Source organism: Peromyscus eremicus, chromosome 1 (genome assembly GCF_949786415.1).
Source record: "Peromyscus eremicus chromosome 1, PerEre_H2_v1, whole genome shotgun sequence".
Classification (NCBI taxonomy): Eukaryota; Metazoa; Chordata; class Mammalia; order Rodentia; family Cricetidae; genus Peromyscus; species Peromyscus eremicus.
In genome coordinates this window covers 168,080,785-168,104,338 of record NC_081416.1, presented here as the reverse complement: position 1 = coordinate 168,104,338, position 23,554 = coordinate 168,080,785, and the positions used below count along the sequence as shown (strand labels likewise).

Genomic DNA, 23,554 nt, shown 5'->3' with positions numbered 1-23,554 from the left:
TTGGGGTCTTACAGAGTCTGCCTTGCTGTCCTACCCCACTGCAGAAACCATGGTCTCTGCAGAGGACATGGTACAATGAGAGTCAATAGCCTGGGCATTCTGTCACTTATGTCACAGCCACAAGAGACCACTTATTCATGGCTGCCACAACTGAGACCCTGAGAATAAGATGGAAACGCTGGAAATTCAACACACAAAATAGCAATCACCCTGTCTTTACATGATTGCCTCGATGAAATTGATGGAATTCGAGGATTGGAAAGAAGAGGGAGAAGTAATCTAGAAACAAAGGGAGGTGAAAAGGACACTTGCTAAGATCCTCACACTTCAACTCACCCAATCAGTCCTCTGCCAGCAAGGTGGGAAGGTGTTTATCAGCTGTAGGAGTTTTCTGGTAGAAATTCCGGGTCACTTATGCATACTATCGTATCTTCTGCAAATAGGGAAAGTTTGACTTTTTCCTTTCCAATTTGTTTCCCCCTGATTTTAGTTTTTGTCTTATTGCTCTACTTAGAACTTCGAGTACTATATTGAATAAATATGGTGAGAGGGGCAGCCTTGTCTTCTTCCTGATTTTAGTGGAATCTGTGTTTCTCTCCATTTAATTTGATGTTGGCTGTCAGATTGCTGTAAATTGCCTGTATTACGTTAAGAAATCTTCCATGTATTCCTGATTACCCCAAGACCTTTGTCATGAAGAGCTGTTGGATTTTGTCAAAGGCTTTTTCAGCATTTAATGAGAAGATCTTGTGGATTTTTTCTTTCAGTTTGTTTATATGGTGATTACATTGACAGATTTTTTTTTGTATTTTGAACCATCCTTGCATATCTGTATGAAGCCTACTTGATTGTGATATATATATATATATATATATATATATATATATATAAATTACTGTGTTCTTGAAATCATTTTGCCAATTTTTTATTGAGTATTTTTGCATCAATGTTCATGAGGGAGATTGGTGTGCAATTCTCTTTCTTTGTTGCATCTTTGTGTGGTTCGCGTATCAGGGTGACTGTAGTCTTGTAAAAAGAGTTTGGCAATGTTCCTTCTGTTTCTGTTATGTGGAACAATTTGAAGAAAATTGTTTTTAGCTCTACTTTGAAAATCTAGTATAATTCTGTGCTGAAACCATCTAGTCCTGGGCTTTTTCTGATTGGGAGATTTAATGACTGTTTCTAGTTTCTTGAGTGTAATAGGTCTATTTAAATTGTTTATCTGGTCTTGATGTAATTTTGGTATATGGTACCTATCCAGAAATAAAGTACATTTCTTTTAGATTTTCCAATTTTGTAGAGAAGGGATTTTGAGGAATGATCTGATGATTCTCTGCATTTTCTCATTTTTTGTTTTCATGTATCCTTTTTCAGTTGTGATTTTGTTTATTTTGGATGCTCTCTTTGCGCATTTTGGTTAGTTTGGGGAAGGGCTTGTCTATCTTGTTGATATTCTGAAAGAACCAGCTCTTTGTTTTATTGATTCTTTGTATTGTTCTATATGTTTCTATTTTATTGACTTCAGCTCTCAATTTGATTACTTGCTGGCATCTATTCCTTCCATGTGAGTTTGCTACTTTTTGTTCCAGAACTTTCAGGTGTGCTGTTAAATCCCTAGTGTGAGATTTCTCCAACTTCTTTATGTGGGCATTCAGTGCTTTGAATTTTCCTCTTATCACTGCTTAGATAGTGTCCCATAAGTTTAGGTATGTTGTACATTCATTTTCATTGAATTCTAGGAAGTCTTTAATTCTTTCTTTATTTCCTCCTTGACTGATTGGTGTTTATGTTGAGCATTATTCAGTTTCCAAGATACTGTAGATTCTAATTTTTGTTGTTGTTGAAATATAACTTTAAGCCATGGTGGTACAAAAAATAGAGGATTTTATTCTCAAATATTATTAAGGACCCACCTTAATAATATTCTTCCCAGGAGCTGAGAAGAGAAGCCTGTAAACACTGACAATTATTTTTTGGAAATGAATCTGAGGAAACCAAGCTCTTTTCTTTGTCTGTCAACATTATTCATCTGGGATAAAATCCTGTCTACAGAGCTACAGTGCTGTTCTCCTGCCTAGCTCCTATCTTGTCTGATTTTTCTCTATATTTATGTACTGTCCCATCTAAGTTCTATCTTAATTCTCTCATCTTAATTCTGCCTCGACAGGGCCTTCTTATCTTGGCCTTACTCATCTTGTATTTCCCTATCTGGCTCTTCCTCATCTTCCATTTTGTCCTCAAGTTCTCTCCTCAAAATCATCCTCTAAGTCTCCTTATACCTCTCAGTTTCCCCTCATGTCTGAGGTATTCAGTCATAAACCCAATCAATAACAATCCCCTATCAGAGCAAGTCATCAGGCTTGAATTCCTACAGGGTCATAAAGGCAGGTAAGAATTTTCCTCAAGGAGTGAGTATCAGGCTTTCTTTTACAACCCAAAAGAGAGTGGTAAAAGAGGAGGTCAACTGAGAACTAATGATTGGTTAGTTTATCAAAAAAAGGTGATTTATACTCAGTTGACATTTCTAGAAGTGGTTAGGTAAGAAGTTAGGAGTCTATAATGTTAGTGAGGTTGTATAAGAAAAGAGGGTCTCTGCTTAAATTGCACAAGAAATGAAGCTATCCTCCTGACCTAGGAGACAGGTGTTGTTTCTATAAGGTTGTTAGCTTAGTTCAGGAGATTGATAGGCTTTTGATGCTTGATAGGTATTTTAGATAAATACACTGTTAGGAGTTCTTGGAAGCACTCATAGCATACAAGGAAATCATTGTAGGAACCAGCTAATATATAACAAAAGCTAAAATATCACCAAGACTTCTTAAACCATGACTTGACCTTTAGAAAATTCCTTGACCTTTCCAAGTAGCAGCTTTTGGGATAGTAGCTGAATTCCATTATGTTTTCCTATGGCTTGCAGCAGTTCCAGTTTTTTCATTTATTAAAAAAAAGAGAATGTTTAATTCTCCCTAGGGTAGCAAAAAACTTAAAAAAATTAAATTTGGAGATGACCTGAAAATGAAATGTAATGGTTGATTAATATTTACAATCAATAATGTATGTAGATGGCAAGCTGAGAATTAGTTTAGTCATCTAATAGGTGTAGTTGTATATAATCAGAATATCTATGTCCCAAGAAGGGAGCAGAGGAGTAACATAAAAATCTATCATCAGCTAGTGTAGCATAATATGGTCAAATGTGTCTAATTACTATAATTGTGACTTATCAAAAAATGATTATTTTGGAAGATGCCTCTATCAATCTCTGATTAGTGGTATTAATTTGTTTAAACTGTATTTAAAAGAGGCATTGTTAGATAAGGAGTTACTTGAGTTAGTCATGAGCACCTGTGGGAAGAAGGCTGCAGTTCAAACTGACTTAATAATTAAAATTTGTAATCAAGGCAATATTGACCCATTTAGCTATGGGAGGACTGTAATAATCTGTGTCAGGATATACATAGCAGACTTATATACAGAACAATGTTAGAAGTACGTGAGGAGAAAATCTGATAATATATACATTTCAGGATCGTGGGCAGAATTTATAAAATTAATAATAGAGCATTTTTTAAGGGCAGTCCAGCCCCTGGGCTGGGGAATTCAACACTGAAAGAGGGGTAAGTCACAACGGGGCTGCAGAAGTCATTCATGGTTACTTTCTGCTGATATGGGTCTGAATCTGAGGGTCTTGAAGGCTGGAATGCAGTGGAAACCCAGGAAGAGCAGGCTGTTTCAAGCTCTGCAGTGTAAGACATGGGTAGCAGGATTTTCTGTCTCATGTGCTAGAGGGCATGATGCAGGGCTGAGCTGGACAACACATCCATGTGGGCTGGAGGATGGAGGATGTGGTGCAGACCTGCAGCTAGACAGCATGTCTGTGGTCCAGAGGATGACTCTTTAAATCATCAGAATTTCTGCTGGAAACAAATATATGTATTAAAACATGCATATGAGGAGTTTTAAGGAGGAAACTTTTTCTCTTAAGTGTACCTATGGAATATTAAATGCACGGCTTACCAGATGAGAGAAGGATGTCAGGCCAGGGAGAGAGGGAAAGATCCACCGTCCTAGAGAAGAAAAAGAGAATTTGTATGTGGAAGACATAAACTGTAGTCAGGTTGCATTCCTTAAATAGACAAAATCTTTAGACATATTAGCAATATGATAACAGTGGTGATTTGTCAGAGCAACATTATGAATCTTTGGAATCTCAACAAAACATTAGGATAGTCAGAGAATGAAATCTGAAATATTTCACTTATATCTCAAGTCCTGATTATCTTTGGTCAAAATTAATAAAAATTCATTTAGGACAGGATTATTTCTAGTCATATTTCTATAAGTTTTGATATAATTGATGAACAGAGTTCATCAAAAAGATCTGGAATTGTATCAATTTATTCATAAAGTCACAGCTCAATATTTAGGAATCTAGAGGTAAACATAAGCCTCTTTCAGACTGACAGCTTTAGAGCATCTTTGTCCTGCAGCGGCCTAGTGTATGGTGTGACCAGGCAATCCAGGATTCATAAAGATGGGTCAGCATCCTGTGAAAACATGTAAGCATGTACACTTTTTGACATTATGAAAACATCAGGACCTTTACAAATATAAGTGAGAAGGTTCTGGAGGCTTATGTGTAACTTTGTGGCTTAGCCTGTGGATAATAAGGGATGTCTGTAGTGGGAGATATGAATCATTAAGCACCAATTGTTAAGAGCTCTTGAAGTATAATAAGGCTTTTGTCCAATTATGAGCTCTAGGCCTTCTTAAACTTTTAAAGCAGTGGAATAAATGGTGTATTATTTCTTTATTTCATACCTAAAAATCATGAGGACATAGGCCACATGGGTGAATTTCCATAGGGAGAGAATTTGTAATTGTTGGACAACATTAGAAAGTACCAGTATAGACTTATCTGCCAGTCTATAGAATCATAGGTTTTATAGCTTTTTATAAATATAATGTCACCTGTGTAATAAATGTTTTTCAATATATATATGTATATATATAATATATATACAAACACACTCACACACACACACACATATATACATATATAATGGGTTGGGTGACAGTGAGGAAACTATAATTTACAGATAGTTCTGATAGTTAATCTATATAGATGATGAGGGACTCAGCTCAATCAATGTGTTCTGGATAAACAGAACACATATTTCCTGCTCTGCATGTAAGCTTTTGACTTCCATTTTGTCAGGTTAGAAGGCAAGCTTAAAGTGAAATGCTGACAATGTTTAGGGTGATGATGTAGGGTGAAGAAGCAATCTTGTAAGTCCATGACAATTATATTTTGAATTCTAGGGGTGGCATTGGGAGATGGCAAACTAGATTGTGAAGCTCCCCTTGGTTCCAAAAATGTTCATTTAATTTTTTAAGGTCTTATAACAGCCTGTAAGCCTGACTTTTTCTAACCAACAAATATTGGGGTGACTCAAAGGCTGGTGGGAGGCTTTATATGCCCTATTTTTAAGCTTCTCTTCCACCAGACAAGTAGCAGCTAAAATTCTCTCAGCATTCAAAGTCCATTGTTTAACCCAGATAAGAGCATCAGATTTCCATGTAGTGGGGTCAGCAGTCAACAGTGGTCCCTCAGATTAATTTTGATACCCTAGGCCATGTCTATCATTTATAATTTCTAGAATAATGGGCTCAATTATGCCTTTTGTTTGTTTACCCAAGTTCTTTTAAGTTAAACAGTCATTTATAGCATTTGAGCTGATATTAGTCCATAGCTGATTAATGATACACAAATTAATAGCAGCATGTCTCTTCCTCACAGAGTGTTAGGTATAAAGGGGATGCCTGTGGGCAGAATAGGCCATTACTTTATCTATCTGACCATTTTAATATTTCTGAGCTTTTGGTTACAGTATTAGCTTGACCTAGACCTCTAGGAGACAAAGGAATAATAATTGTCTTAAGTATTTGGCCAATCATTTTCTAAAATGTAAGAAATGTCTATGCTTGTGTCTAGCAAGTCAATTATTTTCTTTCCCTGTGTTTTAAGGGTTTAGTTGGTCTGGAATATTTAATTTCCTGAACCCAGAAGACCATAAAACTTGAATCCAAACTGGCAGCTCCCTTAGGCGCTGCCCTGTAGATTCTGAATTGTTTTTGTAGGAGGTTTACAATAATCTTAATTTTCCCAGTAAAGTCAGGATCAATCATTCCTTGGACAATTATTATACCTTGTACAGTGGAGGAGCTATGGCTTTTATTAGCCCCAGGTCTCTTCTGTGGGACGTCTGTAGACTAATGTATTAATGCATACATAAGTCTATTTCTAAAGCCTATATATCTCAGATCTCAGATCTCAATAAAAACTTTATCCATAGATCTAACATAGGTATACATCCTCAGTCTCTCTAGGTTATTTACTGAGACATGGGTATCATTTATAACATATCTAGATGTTTATATGTTACATTTATCTATCCCAATAACTGGCAATTCATATATCATAAGTTATTTTTTAACTTTCCTAAATGGTCTCTATATCTAAACTTTTATACCCTTATAAAAACTTTACATTCAAAAGCATTTATGTATTTAATTAGTCAGGAGACATAGGTGATTGATTATTGAGAACAGTCAATGTAAAGAGAATTTCTTTTAATGAAGGAATAGTAAAAGCTTATTCTGAAATCTGTTTGGTGAGCTATCTTTTATTGAAAATTGGATAGCAAGTCAAATTATCTTTAGACCTGGTAAATGGAAATATAATCTAAATGATCTCAAAGTATAATTTGGACTAATTCCTGGCTGTAAGAGACATGGCATAGTTTAAAGTGGGAAGCTTAAACATTTTTTAAATGTCATGGGTGAAGTAAGGAATTGATTATGCTAATATTCAGCATATTTAGCCTGTTTCTAAAAATACATTTGTATAGAGAATTTTATCATTTTTGATCAAGCTTTAACTTGTATCCTAATAACTATCTTTAATAGCTTATAATTTATGTATGACTTATCCTTAAGAATGTACAGTTTAGGTTGGCCAATCATGTGCATTTTTACAATGACTACTGGTGTTAAGCATGTTTTTGTTTTTTGTTTGTGAGACAGGGTCTCACTATATACTCCTGGCTGGCCAGGCTGAAATTCCCAGAGTAGTGGGATCAAAGGTGTGCACCACCCTGCCTGGCCCATAAGCATTTCTTTTTTCTTTTATTCACTTTGGTTTTTTGAGACAGGGTTTCTCTGTATATCCCTAATTGTATTGGAACTCACTCTGCAGACCAGTCTGGCATGGAACTCACAGATACACCTGCCTCTGCCGCCTGAGTGCTGGGATTACAGCCATGTACCACTACGCTTAACTCCATAGCATTTTTTTTTTTAATTTTTGGTGTTTTTGAGACAGGGTTTCTCTGTGTAGTTTTGGTGCCTGTCCTGGATCTCCCTCTGTAGATTAGGCTGGCCTCAAATCCCAGATATCTGCCTGTCTCTGCCTCCCAAGTGCTGGAACTAAATGCATGTACCAGCAACCCCCGGCTCCCATAGCAATTCTTTATGTGTTGTCCTAGATAGCTTTCCAGTTACTGTGATGAAATGCCACAACCCAAACCAACTTGGCAGTTAGGGTTTATTAGGCTTAAATGTCTTGATCAGGGTCTGTCATTGAGGGGAGTGCAGGCAAGAACCCTGGGGAAAGCTTCCTGACTTGCTCCCACAACTTGCTCAGCTGCTTTTCTTACAGAGCCCATAAGAAAGGGGCTATCTGCAAGGGGATAGCACCGGGTCCTCCTCCACCAAACAGTAATTAAGAAAATGACTTGCCGGCCATTATGATGGAGGTGATACCTCAACTGAGGTTTTCTCTTCCCATGTGAATTTAGTCTGTCAAATAGACAAAAACTAAGCAGCCTGTCTTTATTGGTCATCTGTTCCTCTTTCTTTAAAAGAAATGTCAGGGCCTTTCCTTCTCTTTGGATTGAGCTGCTTGTGGTTTTATTGTTACTATTGTTGAACTCTGAGAGTTCTTTATATATTTTGGCCCATGTTCAGATGTACAATATGTAATATTTTTTGGCACTTGAAAATGATCTTCCCACTGTTTTGATCCATGGTCTATTACTTGTTAATAGTGCTTTAAATGGCCTCCCAACTTTACTTAGTCTCAAGAAATAGAGTGTGATCTTTGATGTCTGTGTACAAGACAGAATGATTAAGTCAACTCTGTAACACCCACTACACTGTTATCTCCCATTTGTTATGGTGAGAAATTGGAAATTTGTCTTGACTACTCTGAAATATACACTGCCATTGACTACAATTTTCTATGGGTTGCTTATAACCTGCACCTCTTTCCAATATGAAATATACATATTTCTACCAACAGCTCCTTGGAGTTTCTTTCCCACAGTCTGTTTACCCTTAATTAATTAATTAATTTATTTATTTACTTATTTATTTGTGCCTCCTCTGCCGTTTAGAGTAATCACAGTCTGATAAATGTCTGTCTCTCTGACCCATGAACGTTCTTCCCTAGAAGAGAAAATCTTCACAGCAAATTATCCCACCATTTGTCTTGCCAAACTTTTCCAAACTGACCTTTGCCGATGCTTTCTTGTAACACGATGGTCCTGGCAAGTCTTCTCTGACCAAGCAGCAGTAAACCTTTTGTTCCAGCTAGTGGCATCACTGCAGTTACCAACATGATGAGAAGGAGCCAGCAACTCGGAGCATCAGCTTTTGCCTCCATGGTCCCACCACTGATTGTGGTTCAGCCTGGACCGAAGCTTCTCCCAAGCCTCCTAAGTCGGCCTCAAACTCAGGATCCTCCGTCCTCTGCCTCCTTCAGTAAATCCAACCAGTGTGCTTCACCACAACTGGTTGAGGGTAGCTTGGGCCTCATCTGGGGCCCAGAAGGCCACAGGCAAGCAGTTTTTTATGAATTCATACCATGAACTTTGGGCACTAGATGTAGCAGAAATCTTAAAAGGTCTTATTAATTAAATCAAACCTACGGCCAGTTATTGAGGTGAACACTGGAAGATCAGAGAGACAGAACAAGCCTCAGCTAACCTCACCTGGCCAACTTCTCAGCTGATCTTGTTCCCTCAGACTGGAAGCCTCTGTGTCCTCATATCCGAATGGCTCTCAGCTGAACAGTGCTGCTAAAAGCCTGAAAGATTAACCAGCCAAATGCTTCTAGTTTCTGGTCCTCATGCCTTATATACCTTTCTGCTTTCTACCACCACTCCCTGGAACTGAAAGACTTGCTTTCTGGGATTATAGGTGTGTGTGACCATGCCTGGCCGGTTCCAATGTGGCCTTGAACTGACAGAGATCCAGAGGGATTTCTACCTCTGGAGTGCTAGGATTAAAGGTTTGAGTGCCACCATTTTCTAGCCTTTGTATCTAGTGGCTGTTCTGTCTCTGAACCCAGATAAGTTTATTAGGGTGTACAATATTTTGGGGAACACAATACTACCACAGCTTGCAATGTGAGGAGGAGGTTCTCCCAGTCTTGGAAAGCCTTAGGTTTTGTGAGGGACTTTCCATGGTTAGGAGAGCCTCAAGGTCAAGATTTATTTCTGTACCTAACACAAGCTGTCCTGTGCCCTCCATTTTCATTTTATGACCTCCATGACCTACAATGAAAACTCAGGGCTTTCAATTGTGCTCACATTCTTATTCTCCAAATTATAGGAGAATATTCCCCACAGATGGGGACTAGACCTCTGCTCCCAGGTCTGCTCCTGTCTCAGTTCTGACTCCATGGGATGGGAAGAGTGGGTTGAGAAGGTTCCTGGGAGCCCTGTTCTGAGTCAGGGTGAACCATGTCACTGACAGCTGATGATGCTCTTTTGCTTATTCTTCTCAAACTTCAAAAAACAAATAGCAGCCAGGCAGTGGTGGCACATGCCTTTAATCCCAGCACTCAGGAGACAGAGGCAGGCGGATCTCTGTGAGTTCAAGGCCAGCCTGGTCTACAGAACAAGATCCAGAAAAAGCACAAAGCTACACAGAGAAACACTGTCTCAAAAATCAAAACAACAACAACAACCAAAAACCAAATAGCTGAGTGTGGTGTCACACATCTTTAATGCTAGCACTGAGGAGGGAGAGGCATGTAGATAGTATGAGTTTGAGGAGAGCCTGGTCTACATAACAAGTTCCAAGCAAGCTAGAACTATACACAGAGACCCTGTTTCAAACAGTATCAATACTGAGGATTAGACTTGTAGGCTGTGGTCAGCACTGTGATTATTCACTTCTTCTCTGTAGTATTTAATCCATATCCATGGCGCAGGAAATACATTTTTTTTCTACAAACAGAAATCCTTCAGTTAGGGATTTCTCCCAGTCCTGAGGACTAGCCTTTAATGCCTTTAAGATTAGCTGGGCCATCTTAACCCATGACAAATTATTTAATTTAATATAAACAGTAGGTTATTTCATAAAAGAGGCACCTGACTGTTCATAGAAAGTTTGAGCAAGAATCCCCACAAAAATCATTGGGAAATACATTCCTCCCAACCATGAGATTTCTGGGCTTTTTGGCGGAAGAGGCTCCCAGTGTGGAATTTACACAAATACCCTAAGTCAGGGTCACTGTGAGTGATCTTGGTAGGAGTAAGTTTCAGCTTTCTCCCTACAGACCATATCTTGAACCCAAACATGCAATCTTACAGAGGGCTCCTTCATTCTATGGCCCTGTGAACTGGCTGAGATCTCTGAGGGTGAAGGACTCTCAGCTGGTCCCTCCACTATTTATCCACAGATCCACTGACTCCACCCTCCATCCAAGTCACCAACAACACATTCAAAGGTATGACCTCTGTGTTCCTGAACTGCTTCTCAAACAACACTGGGATTTCTGTCCATTGGCTCTTCAAAGGCCAGAGTGTGGAGCTCACAGACAGGATGAAGCTGTCCCAGAACAACAGCACCCTCCAAATAGACTCTGTGAGGATTGAGGATTCTGGGGAATATCAGTGTGAAGTATCCAATCAAGTCAGTTCCAAGAGGAGTGACCCCATCCAGCTGGACATAATACGTGAGTGATATCTGTTACCTCCTTACTCCATATGTTGGGGATGGGGCCAGTTTCTTTATCAACAGAGTGCAGAATGAGTCAAAGTCGCAAGGAGAAAAAACATTGTTCAGGAAACAAATACATCCAGCTTGGTGATGGATGCCTGTTAATCTCATGATAACACACCAAGCAAGCTGAGCACAGTGCTGCATGCCTTTAACCCCAGCACACCAGAGGCAGAGACAGTTGGATCTCTATGAGTTTCCAACCATTCTGGTCTTTGTAGCCAATTTCAGGTTAGCCAGAGCTACATAGTGAGACCCTGTGTCAAAAGGGAGAGAGCATGAAGCTGGAGGCATAGAAGTACAAGGTCAGCTCAGATTACATTGTGAGACCCCCCTCAATATTAACAACAGTAGATGTCAATATAGCAAATGGAAATGCAAAGTGATTAAGATTTTAGGGTCTGACTCTGTCACACAGTCAACCCTCAGAAAGTAGTAAAATATTCATGTTACTCTACACTTCTTTCAACACATTCCGATCTTCTTTAGATTATTTCCAATGCCTAATATGAATACTGCATAGACACTAGTCTTATTGTGTTGAGTACAGACACAGATAGGAGGAAACAATACATTTTTCACCGTAGAGATACTTTTCCAAGTAGTTTGTTTCCAAGGTTTCGATCCATAAATATAAAATGCATATTTGTCTTTCTGAGTCTGGGATACCTCACTCAGGATGATTTTTTCTAGGTCCATCCATTTGTCTGCAAACCTCATGATGTCATTGTTTTTCTCTGCTGAGTAGTATTCCATTGTGTATATGTACCACATTTTGTTTATCCATTCTTCAGTTGAAGGGCATCTAGGTTGTTTCCATGTTCTGGCTATTACAAACAATGCTGATATGAACATAGCTGAACAAGTGCTCTTGTGGTGTGGTTGAGCATTCCTTGGGTATATGACCAAGAGTGGTATAGCTGAATCTTGGGGGAGATGGATTCCCAATTTTCTAAGAAAGCGCCATATTGATTTCCAAAGTGGTTGTACAAGCTTGCATTCCCACCAGCAGTGGAGGAGAGTTTCCCTAGCTCCACATCCTCTCCAGCATAAGGTGTCTTCAGTGTTTTTGATCTTAGCCATTCTGACAGGCGTAAGGTGGTATCTCAGAGTTGTTTTGATTTGCATTTCCCTGATGATTAGGGATGCTGAGCAATTCCTTAAATGTCTTTCAGCCATTTGAGTTTTCTCTGTTGAGAATTCTCTGTTTAGTTCTATAGCCCATTTCTTAATTGGACTGTTGGGCATTTTGATATCTAATTTCTTGAGTTCCTTATATATTCTGGATATCAGTCCTCTGTCAGATGTGGGATTGGTGAATATCTTTTCCCATTCTGTAGGCTGTCGCTTTGCTTTGTTGACCGTATCCTTTGCCCTACAAAAGCTTCTCAGTTTCAAGAGGTCCCATTGATTGATTGTTTCTCTCAGTGTCTGTGCTACTGGTGTTCTATTTAGAAAGTGGTCTCCTATGCCAATGCGTTCAAGACTACTTCCTACTTTCTCTTCTAGCAGGTTCAGAATAGCTGGGTTTATGTTGAGGTCCTTGATCCACTTGGACTTAAGTTTTGTGCACGGTGACAGATATGGATCTATTTGCAGCCTTCTACATGTTGATATCCAGTTTTGCCAGCACCATTTGTTGAAGATGCTTTCTTTTTTCCATTGTGCACTTTTGGCTTCTTTGTCAAAAATTATTTGTTCATAGGTGTGCGGATTAATGTCAGGGTCTTCAATTCGATTCCAGAACCTGGAAACAACCTAGATGCCCTTCAACTGAAGAATGGATAAACAAAATGTGGTACATATACACAATGGAATACTACTCAGCAGAGAAAAACAATGACATCATGAGGTTTGCAGACAAATGGATGGATCTAGAAAAAATCATCCTGAGTGAGGTATCCCAGACTCAGAAAGACAAACATGGTATGTACTCACTCATAACAGGATACTAGATGTGGAACAAGGATGACTGGACTGCTACTCACATCACCAGGCAGGCTACCTGGAAAACAGGACCCCAAGAAAGACACAGGGATCGCCCAATGACAGAGAAATGGGATGAGATCTACATGAACAGCCTGGACATGAGTGGGGGTAGTGAAGGGCGAGGGTCGAGGGAAAGAGAGCTTGGGTGAGTGGGAGATACCATCTGGATCAACAACAGAGAGGGAGAACAAGGAATAGGAGACCATGGTAAATGAAGACCACATGAGAATAGGAAGAAACAAAGTGCTAGAGAGGCCCACAGAAATCCACAAAGATACCCCCACAACAGACTGCTGGCAATGGTCGAGAGACAGTCCGAATTGACCTACTCTGGTGATGGGATGGCCAAACACCCTAATTGTCGTGCTAGAAACCTCATCCAACTACTGAGGGATCTGGATGCAGAGATCCATGACTAGGCCCCAGGTGGATCTCTGGGAGTCCAATTAGCGAGAATGAGGAGTGTTTATATGAGAGAGAATTGTTGAGACCAAGGTCGGATAAAGCACAGAGACAAATAGCCAAACAAACGGAAACACATGAAATATGAACCAATGGCTGAGGGGTCACCAACTGGATCAGGCCCTCTGAGTGGGTGAGACAGTTGATTGGCCTGATCTGTTTGGGAGGCATCCAGGCAGTGGCACTGGGTCCTGTGCTCATTGCATGAGTCGGCTGTTTGAAACCTGGGGCCTATGCAGGGTCGCTTGGCTCGGCCTGGGAGGAGGGGACTGGACCTACCTGGACTGAGTCCACCAGGTTGATCTCAGTCTGTGTGGAAGGCTTTGCCCTGGAGGAGATTGGAATGGGGGGCGGGCTGGGGGGAAGGTGAGGGGGGTCGGAGGGGGGAGAACAAGGGAATCTGTGCCTATATGTAGAACTTAATTGTACTGCAAAATAAAAATTTAAAAAAAAATGCATAGATAGAAAGGACCTGTAACGAGTTTCTTACTACATTTGCATATTTATTCATTTTGTGTGCATGTCCCAACCCATGAGTGGAGGTCAGGGGACAATTTGTAGGAGCCAGTTCTCCAGGGACAGGGGATTGAACTCAGGTGGGTGAACCAGCCCTTTATCTGCTAAGCCATTTCACTGGCCCACATTTGTTTGTGCATTTATTTCCGTGTGGCAGTTAGGGGCAGGTACTGGGAGGGAGTATGGCAGGCACTCTTCCAAACTGAGCCATCTTGGTGGCCCATTTACTGAATTTCTTATCCTCATGCTGACATTTGAAGCATGACATCCTTAAACAAGATGCTTTTTTTCTAATAACTGGTTTTTTTTGGTGTGTAGTAGTATTTGTGTGTGTGTTTGTGTGTGCATATATACACACACACACACACACACACACACACACACACACACACACACACATATATATATATATATATAGTTTATAGGACTGGAGAGATAGCTCAATAGTTAAGAGCCCTGGCTGCTCTTCCAAAGGACATGGGTTCAATTCCCAGCACCCACATGGCAACTTATTACTACCTGTAACTGAAGTTCCAAGGAATTCATCACCCTCTTCTGTCCTCCTCAGGTACCAAACATGCATCTTCTGTAGAGACATATAAGCAGCCAAAAGGCCCATATGATGCATCTGGCATCACAACAAAGATACCATTAGAAATCCAGTTTCAAGATTCATTCATCCTGTCTCCTAAAAGTCTGATGACTTTCAGCTCTGAACCATTTTAGGTCTTTGATCCATGTAGAGCTGAATTGTATATGTTGTAAGGGAAGGCTTAACTTCATTCTTTTACCTGGATATCCCATTTTTCCAACATCCCTTATGTAACATTATTCATTTATCATTGAACAATCTTAGCAGCCTGATCAAAACTCATCTGGTCACAGAGGGTCAGACGGACAGCAAGAATGCCTTCCAAATTCTGTAACTCAATAGGACAAGTTTGTTTCACACCAATAAATTCAAAAGAACCAGATGAAATGAATTTTTTTATATTTATTTTTTTCTTTTCTTTTTTATTAAGATATGTTCTATTCGTTTTACATATCAACCACAGATAACACTGTCCTCCCTTCTCCTACCTTCCAGCCTTCCCCCTCATCCCACCCCTCATTCCCACCACCCCCAAGGCAAGGTCTTCCCTGGCGAGTCAGCAGAGCTTGGTACCTACATTTGGGGCAGGTCCAATCCCCTCCTCCCTGTACCATGGCTGAACTAAGTGTCTCAGCATAGGCACTAGGTTCCAAAAAGCCAGCTCATGCACTAAGAACAGGTCCCAGTCCCGCTACCTGGGGTCCTCCTAAATGGTTCAAGCTGCATAACACTCTCACTTATCCAGAGGGCCTTATCCAGTTCCATGTGGGTTCATCAGCTTTTGGACATAGTTCATGTGTTTCCACTAGTTTTGCAAGTTGTTTCTGTACTTTTTCCAATCATGGTCTCAATATCTCTTGCTCATATGATCCCTCCTCTCTCTCGTTAATTGGACTCCTGGGGCTCCACCTGGGGCTTGGCCGTGGATCTCTGCGTCTGCTTCCATTGTCCCTGAATTAGGGTTCTATCATGACACTTAGGGTATTCAGCTGTCCAATCACCAGTGTAGGTCTGCTCAGGCACCCTCTCGACCATTGCCAGTAGTCTATAGTGGAGTCATCTATGTGGGTTTCTGGGGACCTCTCTAGCACTCTGCATCTTCCTATTCCCATGGTGTCTTCATTTATCATGGTATCTCTTTCCTTGTTCTCCCACTCTGTTCCTGATCTGGCTAGGACCTCCTGCTCCCCTAAGCTCTCTTTGCCCTGACCCTTGCCCTCCATTACCCCCTCTCAACCCCAGCTTGATCATGTAGAGCTCATCCATTTCTCCATTGCTGGGCAATCCTGTGTCTTTCATAGGGTCCTCTTTACTAGGTAGCCTCCCTGGAGCTGTGAGTTGCAGTGTGCTTATTCTTTGCTTTTCATCTAGTATCCACTTATGAGTGAATATCTACCATGTCTGTCTTTCTGAGTCTGGGTTACTTCACTCAGGATGATTTTTTTCTAGTTGCATCCATTTGCCTGCAAATTTCATGCTGTCATTGTTTTTTTCTGCTGAGTAGTACTCCATATTGTATATGTACCACATTTTCTTTATCCATTCTTCAGTTGAGGGGCATCTACATTGTTTCCAGGTTCCAGATATTCCAAATAAGGCTGCTGTGAACATAGTTGAGCATGTGTCTTTGTGACATGAGTGAGCATTCCTTGGGTATATGCCCAAGAGTGGTATAGCTGTGTCTTAAGGGAGATCAATTCCCAATTTTCTGAGAAAGCACCATACTGATATCCAAAGCGGCTGTACAAATTTGCACTCCCATCAACAGTGGAGGAGTGTTCCCCTTGCTCCACATCCTCTCCAACATAAGCTGTCTTCAGTGTTTTTGACCTTAGCCCTTCTGACACGTAGGTGTAAGATGGCATCTCAGAGTCATTTTGATTTGTATTTCCCTGATGACTAAGGATGTCTTTCAGCCATTTGAGCTTCTTCTGTTGAGAATTCTGTTTAGCTCCTTAGCCCATTTTTAATTGGACTGTTGTGTATTTTGATGTCTAATTTCTTGAGTTCTTTATATGTTCTGGATATCAACCCTCTGTCAGATGTGGGGTTGGTGAAGATATTTTCCCAATCTGTAGTCTGTCATTTTGTCTTATTGACTGTGTCCTTTGCCCTACAAATGCTTCTCAGTTTCAAGAGGTCCCATTTATTAATTGTTGCTCTCAGTGTCTGTACTACTGGTGTTATATTTAGGAAGTGGTCTCTGGTGCCAATGAGTTCGAGACTTTCTCTTCTTCTCTGCTGTGGGATGTTCTGTATGTTAAATGTGTTGCTCTGATTGGTTAATAAATAAAACACCGATTGGCCAGTAGTCAGGCAGGAAGTATAGGTGGGACAAGGAGAGAAGAGAATGCTGGGAACAGGAAGGCTGAGTAGAGAAACACTGCCAGCTGCTGCCATGGAAATTGTCATGTAAAGATACCAATAAGCTGCCAGCCACATGGCAACTTATAGAATAATAGATATGGGTTAATTTAAGATATAAGAACTAGATAACAAGAAGCCTGCCTCGGCCATACAATTTGTAAGCAATATGTCCCTGTGTATTTACTCCGTTGGGTCTGAGTGGCTGCGGGACTGGCAGGTGAGGGATATTTGTCCTGACTGTGGGCCAGACAGAACTAGGAAAAAGTCCAGCTTTAATTCTCTTACTTCCTATTTTCTCTTCTCTCAGGTTTAGAGTAACTGGATTTATGTTGAGGTCTTTGATCCACTTGGACTGAGGTTTACACCCGGTGACAGATAAGGATCTATTTTACAGTCTTCTACATGTTGACATCCAGTTTTGCCAGCACCATTTCTTGAAGATGCTTTCTTTTTTCCATTGTACAGTTTGGGCTTCTTTGTTGAAAATCATCTATTCGTAGGTGTCCGGATGAATGTCAGGGTCTTCAGTTCACTTCCATTGGTCCATGTGTCGGTTTTTATGCTAGTACCAAGCTGTTTTTCTTACTGTAGGTCTATAGTAGAGCTTGAAGTCAGGGATTGTGAGGCCTCCAGAGGTTGTTTTATTGTGCAGGATTCTTTTCACTATCCTGCATTTTTAGTTTTTCCATATGAAGTTGAGTATTATTCTATCCAGGTCTGTGAAGAATTGTGTTGGGATTTTGATGAGGATTGCATTGAATCTGTAGATTGCTTTTGGTAAGTTTTCCACTTTTATTATGTTAATCCTGCTTATCCATGAGCGTGGGAGTCTTTCCACTTTCTGACATCTTCTTCAACTTCTTTCTTCAGGGACTTAAAGTTTTTGTCATATAGGTCCTTTGCTTGCTTAGGTAGAGTTACCTCAATGTATTTTATATTATTTGTGGCTTTTGTAAAGGGTGATGTTTTGGATTTCTTTCTTAGCCTATTTGTCATTTGTATATAGGAAGGCTACTAATTTTTTTTGAGTTAATCTTGTATCCTGCCACATTACTGAAGGCATTTATCAGCTGTAAGAGTTCCTTGGTCAAATTCTTGGGGTCAATTATGTATACTATCATGTCATCTGCAAATAGTGAAAGTTTGACTTCTTCCTTTCCAATTTTTATCCCCTTGATCTCCTTTTGTTGTTTTATTGCTCCAGCTAGAACTTCAAGTACTATGTTGAACAAATATGGGGAGAGCGGACCATCTTGTTTTGTTCCTAATTTTGGTGGAATTGCTTTGAGTTTCTCCCCATTTACTTTGATGTTGGCTGTTGGCTTGCTGTAAATTGCCTTTATTATGTTTAGGTATGTTCCCTGCATTCTTGATCTCTCCAAGACCTTTATCATGAAGGGGTGTTGGATTTTGTCAAAGGCCTTTTTAGCATCTAATGAAATGATCATGTGGTTTTTTTCTTTCAGTTTGTTTATATGGTTTTAATATATTGAGAGACTTTCATTTCTTGAACCATCTTTGCATCTCTGGGATGAACCCGACTTGATCAACGTAGACAATTGTTTTGATGTGTTCTTGAAGTCTGTTTGCCAGAATTTTATTGAGTGTTTTGTTTCAATGTTCGTGATGGAGATTGGTCTGTAATTCCCTTTCTTTATTGCATCTTTGTTTGGCTTGGGGATTAGAGTAACTATAGCTTCATAGAAGGAGTTTGGTAATGTTCCTTCGGTTTCTATTTTCTGGAACAATTTAAAGAGTGTTGGTATTAACTCTTCTTTGAAGATCTAGTTGAATTCTGCATTGAAACCATCTGGTCCTGGACTTTTTTTGGTTGGGAGACTATTAATGACGGTTTCTATTTTGTTAGGTGTTACTGGTTTATTTAAATGGTCCATCTGGTCTTGATTTAACTTAGGTATGTGGTAGCTGTCAAGAAAATTGTACATTTCCTTTAGATTTTCCAATTTTTTTGGAGTACAGGTTTTTGAAGTATGACCTGATGGTTCTCTGGATCTCCTCATTGTCAGTTGTCATGTCTCCCTTTTCCTTTGTAATTTTCTGATTGGATGCTCTCTCTCTGCCTTTTGGTAGTCTGGATAAGGGCATGTCTATCTTGTTGATTTTCTTAAAGAACCAACTCTTTGTTTCATTGATTCTTTGTATTGTTCTCTTTGTTTCTATTTTATTGATTTCAGCTCTCAATTTGATAATTTCCTGGCATCTATTCCTCCTGGGTGACTTTGCTTCTTCTTGTTCTAGAGCTTTCAGGTGTGCTGTTAAGACACTAGTGTGAGATTTCTCCAACATCTTTATGTGGGCATTAATGCTATGAATTTTCTTCTCAGCACTGCTTTCATGGTGTCCCATAAGTGTGGGTATGTAGTATATTCATTTTCATTGGTCTCTAGGAAGTCTTTAATTTCTTTCTTTATTTCTTCCTTGACCCATTGGTGATTCAGTTGAGCATTATTCAGTTTCCATGAGATTGTAGGCTTTCTGTAATTTTTGTTGTTGTTGAAATCTAACATTAAACCATGGTGGTCTGATAGAATACAGGAGGTTATTCCAATTATTTTGTATCTGTTGCGGTTTGCTTTGTGACCGAGTATGTGGTCAGTTTTAGAGAAGGTTCCATGGGGTGCTGAGAAGAAAGTATATTCTTTTTTGTTAGGGTGGAATGTGCTGTACATATCGATTAAGTCTATTTGATTCATAACATTAGTTAAGGCCCTTATTTCTCTGTTAAGTTTTGATTTGGCAGATCTGTCCAGTAGTGAGAGTGGGGTGTTGAAGTCTCCCACTATTAATGTGTGGGGTTTTATGTGTGATTTAAGCTTTAGAAATGCTTCTTTTACATATGTGAGTGTCCTTGTATTTGGGGCATAAATGTTCAGAATTGAAACTTCCTCATAGTGTATCTTTCATGTGATGTGTATATAATGTCCTTCTTGATCTTTTTTGATTGATTTTAGTTTCAAGTCTATTTTGTGGGATATTAGGAGAGCTATACCAGCTTGCTTCTTAAGACCATCTGATTGGTAAAACTTTTCCCAGCCTTTTATTCTGAGGTAGTGTCTATCTTTGAAATTGAGATGTGTTTCTTGTATGTAGCAGAGAGATGGGTCCTGTTTTTGTATTCATTCTGTTAGTCTGTGTCTTTTTATAGGTGAATTAAGTCCATTGATATTAAGGGATATTAATGACCTGTGATTGTTAGTTCCTGTTACCTTTTGGTGATAGTAAGTGTGCATTTCTCTTCTTTGGGCTTTGCTGCTGGGGTTATCTATTGCCTGTATTTTCGTGGGTGTATCTGACTTCCTTATTTGGAATTATTCTTCTAGTGCTTTTTGTAAGGCTGGATTTGTGGATAGGTTTTGTTTTAATCTGGTTTTGTTTTAGAATGTCTTGTTCACTCCGTCTATGGTGATTGAAAGTTTTGCTGAGTATATTATTCTAGGCTGGCATCCATTTTCCCTTAGTGTCTGCATTATGTCTGTCCAGGTCCTTCTGGCTTTGAAAGTCTCCATTGAGAAATTGGGTGTTATTCTGATGGGTTTGCCTTTATAAGTCACTTAGCCTTTTTCTTTTACTGCTCTTAATATTCTTTCTTTATTCTGTAGATTTAGTTGTTTAATTGTTATGTGGCAAGGGGACATTTGGGGGGGTCTAGTCTGTTTGGTCTTCTATAGGCTTCTTCTATCTTAATAGGTATTTCCTTCTTTAAGTTGGGAAATCTTTCTTCTATGATCTTTTTCAATATATTTTCTGTGCCTTTGAGTTGGTATTCTTTTCCTTCTTCTATCCCTATTAATCTTAGATTTGGCCTTTTCATGGTATCCCAGATCCTGGACATTTTGTGTTATGACTTTTTTGGCCCTGGTATTTTCTTTTTCTGATGAAACTCTTTCCTCTATTGTATCCTCCACACCAGAGATTTTCTCTTCCAATGCTTGTATTCTCTTGGTTATGCTTGCATCTGTGTTTCCTGTTTGTTTACTCAGATTTTCTATTTCCAGCATTTCCTCTATTTGTGTCTTCTTCATTGTTTCTATTTCCCTTTTCAGGTCTTGAAGTGTTTCCCTCACATGTTTAATTGCTTTTTCTGGTTTTCTTTAAGGGATGTATTGCTTTCTTCCACTTTTTTATTTGTCTTTTCCTCTAGTTCTTTATTGATTTCTTCCAATTTTTTGTTTGTCTTTCCCTCAATTTCATTTTTCATTTTTTCTTGAAAGGCCTCTAGCATCTTCATGATGCTGTTCTCAAGGTTGCTTTCTTCTGCCTCTTCTACATTGTGATGTTCAGGTCTTGCTATTGGAGGAGGGCTAGGTTCTGGTGATGCCGTATTGCTCTTTATGTTGTTCTATGTATTTTTCCCTTGACATCTGCCCATCTCCTCCTCTAATAGGCATAAGAGGTTGCTGTGTCTGAGTGAGTTGCTATTGTTCTACTCTGTGCTTGTTGTGTCTGTGTCTCAGGGGGCCCCTTTAGGTTCAATCTTAGTTCTTGGTCTAATTGGAGAAGGCAGATTCTGTTTCTAAGGGAGCTGCTACTGGGTGAACCTAAGCTTGTTGATTCTGTGACTCACAGAGCCACTCTTGGTCTTATCAGGGCTCTTGGTCTAGTCAGAGATTACAGATTCTGTGTTTCAGGAAGCCTCTCTTGGACCAATGAGAGGTGGCAGATTCTACATCTCAGAAAGCCACTCTTGGTTTAATGAGGGGTGGCAGATTCCCTGTCTCAGGAGGTTACTCTTGTTCCAATGAGTGTTCTTTGTCCAATGAGGGCTGCCGGCTTGGTTTCCATGCCTCAGGAAGTGGCTGGGGTCTCAGGAGGATGGGTATGGGGGCAGGATGTGTAGATTACAGGGTCCGGTAGGGGGTCTTGGTGAGCGAGGGCCTTCACGAAGCAGCCCTGCCTGCTGGCCAGCTAGTGGGACAGAGTTGGGTGGGGGTTCACAGGGACCAGCTGTGTCCCATGGATGAGGCCAAGGGGCAGCACTCTCTGGGTATGGAGCCTCAATATGCTTTCAGTTAACTCTTGGCCACAGGAATCAGAGAGCTGAATATTTACATCTACAACAATTAGGACAATGAGAAGAAGATGTGATCGATCATTAAAAACAACTGTAATGTTAATGTAAAAATTGCTATGTGACTTTCTCCCATCTTCAGATCCTTCCAAGGACTGCCAGAGTGGATATGAATTAGACTGCAGCCTAAAGCACACTCTCTCCCCACCTGCCACAGGCAAGGACTTGAAGGAAGACACATGACCAGCCTAGAAACACAGTACTTACAGGAGTACTAGGAGAGAATACCCTGCTTATTGCCTCACCTCTCCTAATCTACCTTTTCACAGGAGGTGCACTGCCCAAAGGGACAAACAGATGTCAGAAACAATAGGAGAGTTCTTGTCCACTTGCTCGGTGAGGATGAATTTATGGTGATGCTTCTTCTCTTTTCTGCCTATGACAGGTGAACATCGACTTTCATTACGGAGTATTATTGGCATTATTGCCCAATGTGTGATGGGGCTGATTGCAGTAATATTTGTACTGGTTTTCCTGTGGCGCAGACGTCGTCGCAGGTGAAGTGTCTTACACCCTTCCACCTACTCTTCCATTCCCTCCATGCTTGGGAAAGGGAAGAGGCTTCCTTCACTTTGTGTCTGGACTCCATCTTCTTCTCTTTGCTGTGTGTCTGCTGTGTTCCTCATATCACTGCCTTCCTATGCCCTGTACCCCACTGTCTGTTGGTCATGGTCTCTCCTTTCCCTGTGAAGTTTGGAGATAAATTGTCTTCATCTTTCACCAGGGAGCCACAAATTGAGAACGACATAAAACAGGTGGACAATGAGCCAAGCAACCTCAATGAGCCAACCAACCTCAATGAAACCTCAAAAGCAGCCTCAAATGTGAAACCTCAAAAGCAAAAAGTAAATTCTCAACCAAAGTACCACCCCCAGAACCAATTAGAAAACAGCAAATATGATGGGGTAAAAGGATCAAAGGCTAGGAGGGGCTGGTTAGATTGGAAAATGAAGGAACACCAAGAAAGCCAGTGGCAGCCATGGTGTGAATGCACAGCAAGGACACCAAATAGCTCCCAGGAAACATTGGATCCCAGGGTCCTTCCCAACTGAGGAACCAAACAATAGTGACAGTGTCTCTCATTTCTTTAGGGCAAGAAGTAAGAGCATGCTCAGTAAGGACAACTGGACCTGTCCACCCACAGTAAGTAAAGGCACTGACCTTCAGGAATCAATGGTCCCACCACCTGCCAGTCCTTCCACAACATCCTGGACACCAGCCACTGTCCCCTGTCTGACTTACAGAGCAGATCTTCTTTGCCCAGCCTCTGGCTAGCATTTTCTTTAGGCTACCAAGTAGCTTCCAAATAAAGACATGGAGACTTATTATTAATTATGAATGCTCAGCCGTAGCTTAGGCTTGTCCAACTAGCTCCTTTACCTTGTTTCTATTCATCTATGTTTTGCCTCAGGCCTTTTTACCTTTCTTTCATTCTGTGTGTTCTACTTTTCTGCTTCCTCCCATCTGTC

The 23,554-nt window shown here is 40.2% G+C and overlaps 1 protein-coding gene across 1 annotated transcript in view; it reads left to right on the top strand.

Moving 5' to 3' along the window:
* Positions 1-23,554, top strand: part of LOC131895374 (carcinoembryonic antigen-related cell adhesion molecule 1-like) — a 349,579-nt gene that overhangs the window by 220,145 nt on the left and 105,880 nt on the right. The window contains exons 9-10 of the mRNA XM_059245814.1: positions 10,751-11,026; positions 22,471-22,582. Coding sequence (XP_059101797.1) covers positions 10,751-11,026; positions 22,471-22,582 — 388 coding nt within the window. The remainder of the gene's footprint in view (positions 1-10,750; positions 11,027-22,470; positions 22,583-23,554) is intronic.